The sequence below is a fragment of the Sorex araneus genome, chromosome 5 (assembly GCF_027595985.1).
Source record: "Sorex araneus isolate mSorAra2 chromosome 5, mSorAra2.pri, whole genome shotgun sequence".
In the NCBI taxonomy this organism is placed as follows: Eukaryota; Metazoa; Chordata; class Mammalia; order Eulipotyphla; family Soricidae; genus Sorex; species Sorex araneus.
Window position 1 is genome coordinate 120,143,167 of NC_073306.1, and position 11,898 is coordinate 120,155,064.

General features: G+C 53.8%; 1 protein-coding gene across 1 annotated transcript; it reads left to right on the forward strand.

Moving 5' to 3' along the window:
* The first annotated feature begins 3,156 nt into the window (after nt 1–3,156).
* On the forward strand, nt 3,157–11,528 carry RAB5IF (RAB5 interacting factor). The gene is made up of 4 exons (XM_055140436.1): nt 3,157–3,474; nt 4,057–4,160; nt 9,611–9,740; nt 11,339–11,528. The coding sequence occupies exons 1-4, from the start codon at nt 3,361–3,363 to the stop codon at nt 11,378–11,380; spliced, it is 390 nt and encodes a 129-aa protein (XP_054996411.1). The 5' UTR covers nt 3,157–3,360; the 3' UTR covers nt 11,381–11,528.
* Nucleotides 11,529–11,898: the final 370 nt, after the last annotated feature.

Sequence of the window (11,898 nt, forward strand, 5' to 3'; positions counted from 1 at the left end):
AATCTTGGGCACAGCATGTCCTCCCCTGCCAGCACGGTCGTAGCTCTGGTGGCCCCCGCCCCTCCGCACCTGCTTTGGATTAGTCACGTGGTTTCATCCACCCTAATGTCCGCTCCTCTTCCCCATCTACTCTCCCTTCAGAGCTGCCTTCCCTAAGCCCCAGCATCCGGTTCCCATTAGACCAGTATCATTAGACCCAGAGGGAAAGCTCTCCTTTTCAGTCGAGGACTAGGGGCTAGGCATTCCAACAATCATGGTAATGATGTTTGTCTTCAGCACTGCAAGCTACCCCCAGAGTCTGTAACAAAGGTTTTACAGCTAGGTGTACACTTCCAAATTGGAGTGAGCGGGTTAGATTTCACCAAAGCTTCCACGTGGAAGGAAAACTGATCAGAAAAGAGGAAGGACTGAAATGATCAAGGCCCTTGTGAGTGTCAGGGCTTAAGGTGCATCAGGTACACCTTACAATAGGTAAGCTCTGTTGTAGCGCGTCTTGCCTTTGGGGTCTGGCCCAAGTTCATCCACTAAAACAGGATGTTGGCAAAATACTACAGCGGGTAAGGCCCTTGCCTTGCATGCAGCAGACCCTGTTTAGATACCTGGCACCACATATGGGTCCCAGAGCAATTCCAGGAATGATCCTTGAACACAAAGCCACAAGTAAGTCCTGAACACGGCTGAGTGTGAACCCACACTAACCCCCCAAACAAACAAAAACCCAGGATGCTGGGATTTGGTTGTGGTGGTCACCTGCTATGGTATTCTGGGGGAAATATATATATATACATTTATGTATGTATATACATATATGTATATATAGCATATATACATTTATATATATACATATATGTATATATAGCATATATACATTTATGTATGTATATACATATATGTGTATATATAGGGATCACACAGAAATGTTCAGGGATTGCTCCTGGCTCTGCACTCAGGAAAACTCAGGAATTACTCCTAGTGGTGCTTGGGGGACCATATGGGATACCAGAAATCAAACCCAGGTCAGCCACGTGCAAGGCAAACATCCAATCTGCTGTACTATCAGTTGGGCCCTTCTAAGAGATTTTTTATGTTCACCTAAAGTGGAGAACAACAGGTGAATGTTGACAAAGGATATTCTTTTTTTTTTTCTTTTTGGGTCACACCTGGCAATGCACAGGGGTTACTCCTGGCTCTGCACTCAGGAATCACTCCTGGCAGTGCTCAGGGGCACCATATGGGATGCTGGGAATTGAACCCTGGTCGACCGCAAGGCAAACGCCCTACCCGCTGTGCTATCGCTCCAGGCCCCGACAAAGGATATTCTGACCTTGCTGATATTCTTTAAGACATACAACTGGATCCAGGTACTAGTCATTCTGGACGAGTTACTTTGCTGTTTCTGTAATTTGCCTATATTGATGTTCCCTGGTCTCAGGCTAATGCATAACACAGTGCTCCGACTTGGAGGTCCTGTTAACAACTATGAGGGCAGAAGGTGTGGGGCTAAGGAGATTTTCTTGCACTGGTGGGCCCAGGTTAAATCCTCTGTACCCATACGGTTCCCCAAACCCTGCCAGGAGTAAGCTCTGAGCACTGCCAGCTGTGGTTCAATGCAATCAACCATGGCCCCAGCCCCCTGCAATAAAAAAACCACAAAACAGTGGGGGCCAGCGAGAGAGAGTACAGGGGGAAGACGTGTGCCTTGGATGCAGCTGATCCTAGTTCCATCCCTAGCACCACAAATGATCCCCCAGCAGGTGCCAGGGCTCACTCCTGAGCACAGAGCCAGATGCAGCCCCGAAGCCCAGATAAATGTGGTCCCCAAACCTACATCCCCCCTCCACCCAAAAAAGACCCCTGAAGGGGCTTAAGTGATGGTACCATGGGTAGGGTACTTGCTTTACACGTGACCAACCAGAGGTCAACCAGAGGTACCTCATATGGTCCCATGAGCATAGCCAGGTGTGTCTCCAAAACAAAAACACTGAACGAGAGGGCCTACCCTGCAGATGGAAGGCTCTCAGTCAGCGGTACAAGGGTCCTCTTGTACTACTGGGAGTGGACCCCGCAATGCCCATCCCTTTCCCCAGCACTGAGTCAGCACATGTGCCAGGAATAGTCCCTTGAATGACACACACGCACACCGCCAAAATGATATGGACCCCTACCCAGACATTTAGAATTTAGGGCTGGGCTCTGAGTGTGTGTGTGTGTGTGCCAGGGTGGAAGCAGGGTGGCTATGTTTGTGGCAGGGTGTGTGTGTGTGAGAAGTTGCAAGGAAACTAGGCATGTGTGTGTGTGTGTGTGTGTGTGTGTGTATGTGGCCGGGTTGGGTGTGTATGTGTATGTGGCCAGGTCGGGTGTGTGTGTGTGTGTGTGTGTGTGTGTGTGTGTGTGTATGTGGCTGGGCTGGGTGTGTATGTGTGTGTGGCCAGGTTGGGTGTGTGTGTGTGTGTGTGTGTGTGTGTGTGTATGTGGCCGGGTCGGGGTGTGTGTGTGTGTGTGTATGTATGTGGCCGGGTCGGGTGTGTGTGTGTGTGTGTCTATGTGTGTTTGCCTGTGTGTGTGTGTGTGTATGTATGTGGCCGGGCTGGGTGTGTATGTGTATGTGGCCGGGTCGTGTGTGTGTGTGTGTGTGTGTGTGTGTGTGTCTGTGTGTGTGTGTGTCTGTGTGTGGCTGCCTGTGTGCCAGGGCGGAAGCAGGGTGACACTGTTCTGGCCCCGAGTAGCGCTCCTCCCGCTCCGCATTGCGGGGCGCGCTCCCCACCCTTGGCGAGTGACCCTCTGGGGTTCCCGGCGCCGGCGGCCCGACGGAACCGCAGGAGAACCTCTGTGCCAAGGAGCCGGGCTAGCCCGGGCCGCGTCGCAGCGTCGCGGGGCACGGCAGGGGGCTGGGGGGCCCGGGCGCCGTCCCTCCGACCCCGCAGCGCCCCCTGGCGGCCACGTCCCGGCGGGGTGGCCCTGCCCCCGCCTCCCCGGCACGGTTGTCCCTTCCCTCTCACCCTAGCGCCAGCCTGACAGGAGCCCGCGTCACTTCCGCCCCGCGGAGCGCGTTTGCGCGGAGGCACCGGCCGCTCAGGCGCGCGCACGCACGGCTGCGCGGCCGCTGATTGGCTGCGTGGGCACGTCCGGAGGCGGGAGGAGGCGCCGTGCGGCTCCGCCCCTTTCCCGCGGCGCCGCGCCGGGCGCCTGGCCGAAGCGAGTGCAGTTGCGGTCGCGCCGCCGGGAGCCGAGACTGCCGCCGGGAGCCGCCGCCGCCACCGCCGCCGCCCTGCGCCTCGTGACCCGCGACCCCTGACCCCGACCCCTTCCGGTTCGGCCCGCGCGCCCCAGGCCCCGCGGCCCGGGCGGCGCGACGGGAGGATGAGCGGCGGGCGGCGGAAGGAGGAGCCGTCGCCGCCGCAGCTGGCCAACGGGGCCCTCCGCGTGTCGGCGTGGAGCAAGGCGCTGCGCAGCGACGCGGCCTGGGAGGACAAGGTGCGGGCCGCCCCGCGCGGGGCCCTGCCGGGCGCCCTCCCGGCCCCGGCTGCTGTGTCATCTCGCCCCCGGGGAAGGGCCGCGCGGGCACCGGGGCTGCGGGCACCGGCCCCGCCGCGCCGCCCGGGCCAGGGCCACGGCTGCGGCCGGCTGCCTCGCTGCGCACGAGTCCCTGTATCTTCTCCTTGCGCCTCCTAAAAGCGAGTGTAGCGATTGTCTCTGGAGTTGTGTATGTGGAGGGCCAGAGCGAGAGCACGGCGGCCAGGGAGCTGGCCTGGGCCGAGGCCCACCCTGGTTCCGACCCCTGAGCACCGCCGGGAGTGAGCACAGAGCCAGGAGTAAGCACTGCCGGCGGGGGTGGGGGCGGGGGGCGACCTTAAAGACAGAACACGAGTGAGTGGCTTTTGTACTTGGAATTTGGAACCCGGAAGCCAGGTTTGGAGCTAGACCCCAGTGCCGTTGCTTGGGCAGAGAATGCCCTGGAAGATGGGCTCCGCAGGATGCCTTCCTGTTCCTCTCATTCCGGGAGGCTTTCCTCGTGGCCCCCGGGTCAGTAATGTGTGCGCTCTCTCTCTCCTACAGGATGAGTTTTTAGATGTCATCTACTGGTTTCGGCAGATCATTGCTGTGGTCCTAGGTGTCATTTGGGGAGTGTTGCCATTACGAGGTTTCTTGGGAATAGCAGGGTAAGTTGTATGTCTTGTGTCTTCTTGTTGTTTTCTTTTCAAACAGGTTTTTCTTTTCTTTTTTAATGGAAAAAGGTTTTTGCTGTTAATTTGGGGGTGTAATGAGCTGCACCAGTGTTTGGGGGTACTTCCTGGTTCAGTGCTGGGGTTACTCCCCCTGGTGCTCAGAGTGACAAGGGCAGTGTTCTGGATGGGACCTCGAGCCCCAGCATGCAGAAGTAGTGCTCCAATGCTTGGAGCCAACTCCCTGATCTGGGTCTGATTTTAATGATTTTTGTTTGTTTGTTTGTTTGTGATAAGGCATTACATGTCTGGAACAGCTTCGGTTATATTTGTTCCTTCCCTGAATGATTGGCCAACCTCTTTTCTGTTCATGGGTCTAAAGTGACTGGCATGCAAGAGGTGGCCATGTTTTATTGTCTTGGGGAGGAGCCACACCTGGTCACCCCACTTGGCTCTGTCGCTCCCAGCAGTGCTCAGGGAATTAAGCCATGTGCTCCGTCCCACCAGGATCTCCCTGCCACCCGGGTCTGCCATAGTGCCTGTTGGTGGCTGCCCCTCTAGTACTCGTGTGACCTTTGGACTGTGGCGGGTCAGAAAGTGAAGGAGTTTCTGAACACGATCACCATTTCCTTGTGCGGGCCACTCTGCTGGATGTGTTGAATCTTGGCTTTGAGGGTCGTTTTTTCAGGTCCCTGCATTTAAAGGCAGTGAAAGAAAAGTAGAGGTTGGACCCCCATGTTAAATTTTTGCTTTTCTGGACAGTGGCAGCTGCAGTTGATCCTAGCCCTTGATGTGACTCAGCTTTCTAACCTGGCACTGAAAGTGAATCTGTATATTCACCAGATTGAGCAAGAGGTTGTGGGTGTTACTTTGATAGGACTGTGGAGGTGGTGAGATGGCTGGAAGGACTGGAGCAAGACCTGGCTGTGGAGTTCCTGAGTTTCATTCCTGACACCACGTGCTCACCTGAGTTCCACTGGGATGGCCCTGGTAGCCCACAGTAGTGCCAAGCTGAGTATCACGAGGAGTGTCAACCCCCCCAAAAAGACAGCAAGATAGAAATTGTGGGTGAAGGGGCTGGAGCGATAGCACAGCGGGTAGGTCATTTGTCTCACAGGAGGCTGACTCCGTTTGATCCCTGGCATCCCATATCGTCCCCCGAGCACTGCTGGGAGTTATTTCCGAGTGTAGAGCCAGGGATGAAGGAATGACCCCTGAGCATCGCTGGGTGTGACCCAGAAAGCAAAAAAAAAAAAAAAAAAGAAAAGAAAAGAAAAATTGTGGGTGAGCTTTAGAGGCCTGTTTTTCTCAAATGGAATACAAGTTTGCCCTTGTCAATGATAAGCCAAATCTGTTGATCCCTTAGACTAGGGAGGTGCTGGGTGCTATCACTCCAGCTCCTATAAAAGAGCGGTTTTTAAAATGTGGTTACCCTGTATGAGAGAAATGGCAGACAAGAGGAAAATGCCACAGGAGAGGGAAAGATGGTCTACAAGGAGTTTTTCCATCTTACCTCTAGACCGTTGGTCTAGGAGAGATACTGGCTAAGAGCCCACGTGCCTGTTGGGGATTGAGGCCAGACTGATGGTACCATACATGCAGCCGGCCTGGATTTGATTCCACCCGTTCCCGTCCACCCCCACCTCACAGCCCTCCAGGGTAGCCCCTGAGCACAGAAAGCCAGGAGTAAGCCTTGAGCACAGCTGGGTGTGGGACCCTGTGCAAATAATAATAATAATAATAATTGAGGGATTCTTTCAATCTGATATGGGATTAATATAGCAAGGACTACCACCACTCGAATATTGTTCCCGGATTGAGTGGGGGGTGGGAGTGGGACACACTGGGCATTGCTGGGGGCACCAGCGGGTCCTGGGATCAAACCCAGAACTCTTGCATGCAAAGTGTGCAGACTTCATCCCTTTGAGATATTTTCCCATCACCTACTCCCCCAGATATAAAATTAGGGACTGGAGAGCGAATAGAGGTTAAGGCTCTAGCAATGGGCGCAAGCCCTAGCACCACCTACCCCCAAGTACCCCAAGAAGAGGACCCTCTCTCCCCCGGCACCTTGGTGTATGGCCCAAAAGCCAAAGGAAAAAGTAAAATGCTGGATTCAGGGCCAGAGAGATAGTAACGAGTTTAGGCGCTTGCCTCACTGATCCGATTTCATCCCTGGCACCAGAGTCCCCTGGAGCACTGCTTGGTGTGGCCCGAAAACAAAAGGCAGGTCTGGGTTCCAGCTCTGCCCTCTCACTTTGTCAGTTCCTTTTCCCCTTTATTCCCTTCCCCCTTCCCCCCTCCCTCCCCTCCTTCCTTCCGTGTTTTGGGGTTGTTGCCCTCCACCGTGGTCGAAGGCTGCCTCTCTTGGAAAGGGCGTCCCTCACCGCCAGCAGCAGAGCTGCTGCTTCCGTGGCCGAGGACGGGGTGGTTCTGCGGCACGGCGCCTCCCACGATGTGACGCCGGCACTGGGGCTGTGCTCGGGGCCTCTGCTCCCGGAGGGCATGTCCCTGAGAGCCAGGCCGTCCCTTTCACATGGCATCATTTTGGGCCAGTTTCCCCCTCATGAAAACGGAAGCAGTGAAAGTGCTTTTCTTGTGAAAGTGATGTGGAAATTAAATGTACATGAACTGCTGAATGTAATGCTTAGGACCTCCAGACGTGACGTGGTTTCCCCCAGTCGTTTTCTAGTGGCTTTACAAAGAATGATAAAATTGAGCTGTTGAATTAGACCTGAAGTGTGGCTCCCTCGGGACTTGGTGCAGTGCTCTTCTCGGCCACCTGGGTGCTGGGGAGAGTCCTGCCCCATCGTGCCCTGCTTGGCACTGTTTCCTCTGTCCTCGGAGCTGGTCGCACATGGTGGCTTTTCCCCTTTCCTGCATCTGTCTGGTGATCGCCCCTACCTGGTTTTGGCCTCTGCTCCCTACTTCCTGCCTGAGCTGCCCGCCGTTTCTCACCCTCGGGCCACCTGGTGAGGGCCTGTTGGGATAAGATCATTTTCTTGGGTCTCATTAATAACTTCTTAATAAAATTTAATTTATAATTAAATTGATGATTTGTGTACACACCTGGCAGTGCTGGTAGGCTACTCCTGGCATAGTGCTTAAGGGGTGCTCCTGGCAGTGCTCAACGGGTACCATGTGGTAGTGGGGATTGAACCGAAGCTCCCTGCCGGAGATTCTTTCCAGTCCATTGTACGCCTGAGAACTGAATGCTGCTTCTGCTGGGATTTGTATTCTCGAAAAGTGACTTTCCTGCCGCCTCCTGGACCTTGGCGCAGATGAACAGGTGCCACGAGTGGCTGTTTAAAAGTGTTTTACACTGGGGGGGCTGGAGTGATAGCACAGCGGGTAGGGCGTTCGCCTTGCACGCGGCTGACCCGGGTTTGAATCCCAGCATCCCATATGGTTCCCTGAGCACTGCCAGGAATGATTCCTGAGTGCAGAGCCAGGAGTAACCCCTGTGCATCGCCGGGTGTGACCCAAAAAACAAAATAAATAAATAAATAAAAGTGTTTGACACTGGGGCTGGAGCAGTCGTGCAGAGGGTAGAGTCTTCCATGCACATGGCCAATCCAGCTTTGATCCCTGGCACTTCATATGGTCTCGGTTTTTTGTTTTGTTTTGTTTTTCCTTTTTGGGTCATACCCAGCGATGCACATGTTATTGCTGGCTCATGCACTCAGAAATTACTCCTGGCGGTGCTCGAGGGACTATATGGGATGCTGGGAATCAAACCCGGGTTGGCTGCATGCAAGGCAAATGCCCTACCCGCTGTGCTATCGATCCAGCCCCCCATATGGTCTCTGGATGCCCCCCAGGAGTGATCCCTGAACAGTGGTGGTGGGAAATGTACGCTGGTGAAGGGACGGGTGTTGGAACAAGATATGACTGAAATTCAGTCATGAACAACCTTGTAACTGTGTATCTCATTATGATTCAATTAAAAAAATACAGGAGTGATCATGCGTATAGAGCTAGGAGTAAGCCCTGAGCACTGTGGGGTGTGGCCCAAAAAACAGAGGGAAAAGAAATGTTTTAAACTACAATGAATTCCCCTTGATCCTTGAATCAGGGTCATACATTACCGTTGAGAAAGTTCGAGGTGTGTGTTTGAGATTTACTGTCTTGCTGAAATTCTGACTGAATTTTTTCGGGTAGGTTTGAGGGGGCGGGACACACACCTGGTGGTACTTAGGTGCCGTTCCTGGCTCTTTGCTTAGGAGTGGCCCCTGGTGGTGTTTGAGGGACCGTACGTGGGTTTAGAATCAAACCTGGGGTCACTGAATCTTTTCGGCTAGGATAAGATTTTGATTGGCGGGGCGGGGCATGTGTGTGGAACCTGGCAGTGTTCAGGGGCTTTTCCTGGCTCTTCCTAGGAGTGACCCCCCCCCCCCCCCCCCGTGGTGACCAGAGTCAGTGGGGTGCAGGGCAAGTGTCTCAGCCTCTGTGCTATCTTTCCAACTCACTTTTTAAGAGTTTTGGTTTTGAGGCCATACTCTGGTGGGGGTTTGGGGGTGTCACACCTGATTGTGTACAGGGGACCGAGTGGTGCTGGGCATCGAACCTGCTTAGGTTTGAACCTACGTGCAGCCCATGCACTGAAGCTCTTGGCGCTTTCTTGCCAGTCCGTGATGTGGTTTTTCAGTGGAACTTTGGGCAGCGGACGTCATGTTGTTCCTGTGTGGACCTCCCAGCTGGTGGTGCCTGGATTGCACCTTGCGTGTGTTGCTGTGTCAGGAACCAAACCCAGGACCTTAACATGCAAGTCCTGAACTCTGCAGCTGTGCCACATCCCAGGGTTTGGGGGATCAGAGATAGTATCGTGAGTAAGGTGCTTGTCTTGAACGCAGCCGGCCCAAGTTCACTACTGATGCCACGTGTGGTGCCCTGCCCCAGACCCCACCAGGAGTGATCCCTGAGCACAGCCTGGAGTAAGCCCCACTGAGTGTGGCGCAGAAATGAAGCTCCAGCTCTCGATGAAAGCATAACCAGCAGGGCACTTCCTCGCATGTGGCTAACCTCTGTTCTATCCCTGGCACCCCATACGGTCCACAGAGCCTGACAGGTGTGATTCCTGAGTACTGCTGGGTGTGGACTCCCCCTGCCCCCCTCCCCCCAAAAAAAGTCTCTAGCTTTGGGGTTGGAGAGGTATAGGAGGAACAGCATTTACACCACATGAGCTGGCCCTGGTTTGATCGCAGACACCACAGATCCAGGAATGACCCTAGCCCGGAGCCATGAGCCCCGTGAGTACTACTGAATGTGGCCCGTACCCCGGTACCCTCAAAATCCAGTCTCTGGCTTAGTTAAGGAGGTAACCCCCTTGAGAGCATTCTCCTGCACCGTAGCTGTCCTGTGAACAGTTCCACGGTGGCTACCTTCACAGCTGTGGTGGGAGTCTCTGCACTTAGGTTTGCATTTGGTGTTTGTCTTTCCCTCTGCAGATTCTGTCTGATCAATGCGGGAGTCCTGTACCTCTACTTCAGCAACTACCTGCAGATAGATGAGGAAGAGTATGGCGGCACGTGGGAACTCACAAAAGAAGGCTTTATGACGTCTTTTGCCTTGTTCATGGTATGTACGGCTGATAATTTTACACCAGGTTTTGTCGCGTCACCTCACACCTGGCATCAGTGAGTGGGAAGGATCCTGCTGGTTGACTAGACTGTGGTTAGAGCCTTTCTCCAAGGCTCTACTTAGAGTGTGATTCCATTGCATATAGTTTCTCCATCGTGTGTAAGTCTACCCCGTTCTCAGCCGTGGCTGCACATGTGAAATAGCTGGGGAACAATTAGAAATCTATTTGTCAGGGGCTGGAGAGAGAGCAGATAGGGCGCTTGTGTTGCATGAGGCCTGTTGGTGGACTGAGAGACAGCTCGGTGGGCCAGAGCACATCCTTTGCGTGGGGGACACTGAGTTTAATCTCCAGCACTCCCAGGAGTGTGTCCAAGCTCAGCTGGGATTAGCTCCTGTGCACTGCCACATGTGCAGTACACAAATATACATTTGTGTGTGTTAGGGGTTGTACTGTGCAGTACGTGGGAACCATCCGGTACCAGGGATTGAACTTGGGCCTCCTGCATGCAAAACATGTACTGTGGTGTTTTGTTGTTTTTTTTCCTTTTTGGGTCACACCCGGCAATGCACAGGGGTTACTTTTGGCTCATGCACTCAGGAATAAGTCCTGGCGGTGCTCGGGGGGACCATGTGGAATGCTGGGAATTGAACCCGGGTCGGCTGCATGCAAGGCAAACGCCCTGCCCGCTGTGCTATCACTCCAGCCCCCAAAATATGTACTTTGGCTCGTTGAACTGCCTCTCCAGCCCCCGCCCTTCCAAAAAAAAAATTACAGTACCCTATATATCCAGATGCTGGTCCAGAACAAAATCAGATGCATGGAAGATGGTGCCTCAGTGTCTTAGATACATTTGAAAGGCCCAGAAGATTGCAGAGGTCAGCTGGGCTTGAAAACCTCTACTTTTTAATGTGACGGTATGAAGTGATGTGGCCTGGCTCTCAGGTTTGTTGCTCATCTGAACACCTGTTGGCAGGACAGGCCTTTTATTGTAGGGCCACATCTGGCTTGCTCAGGGCTGACTCCTGGCTCTGCAGTCTCGGAGTGCTTCTAGTGATGATTGGGGACCTTATGGGTTGCCGGGGATCAAACCCGGGCCTAGCTCACACAGGACAAACACCCTGTCTGTTGTATTATCGCTCCTGTTCCTGTAGGCCACTCTGGGACCCTCATTTCCACATCTGTTGCTCCAGTGTTTGGTTTGGGCAGCAGGTGGGCTGTGGGCTCTATTAGGGACAACTTGATGACAGTGAAAAAATTTAGGTTCCTCCGAGCGGATTAATATATTGGTTAGTTCTGGCATGCACTTTCTTTGGGGGTGGGCTGCTCATCCCTGGTGGGGCTCAGGGTACGATATGGAGTGCTGGGGATGGAATCCAGTTGGCCCCGTGCCAGGGAAATGTCCTACCACTCACTCCTAACCAGCATGCATTCTTATCTGATCTCTTGGTGGGGGTTGGGGGCCTCACCTGTGCACAGGGCTTACTCCTGAGAGCCCTAGCGGCCTGTCCTATAGCCGTGGCTCCTCTCTGACCGCTGTCGTGAGTGAAATGGGGACTGCGACGCAGGAGACTGACCAGTGCTTCTCTCCTCTCAGGTCATTTGGATCATCTTCTACACGGCCATCCACTATGACTGATGGGGTGCCGCCCCACCTGCTCCCCGTCCGTCCCAAGGACTCTCAGTTACAGCCCAGAAATGCGATTACCGGGGCATCCAGCCACGTGGAGCCTGGAAGACCCATGTTTCCTAGACCAGGACCCAGTGTGCTGGACACCAGTGTCTTCTGCACGGGTTGCGACCTGAACCTTTTTAAAGAATCTCCACCTCTGGGGGAAGCGTTTCTGAACCTGCCATCGCTGACCCTTTCTCGGATACTTCATGAAACGCCAGTTTGCTGATTGGAGCTGTCACTAACTGGAAGCACTTCGGGATCTGGATGAAACATTAAATTGTCTTCCTCACTTTTTTAAAAGCCATCAGTGGCATTTCAAGTCTTCTGAAAACAGTCACGGCAGAACGTGCACGATGCGTAGCACAGTGAAAGTGGCTTCTAATAACAGTTTCCATTGTAGAATGTTTTCAGATATTTGAATAAATCAGATCTTTAATTGAGAATCTGTTGATGGTACCTAGTACCGCCCTTCTCCCTCACCT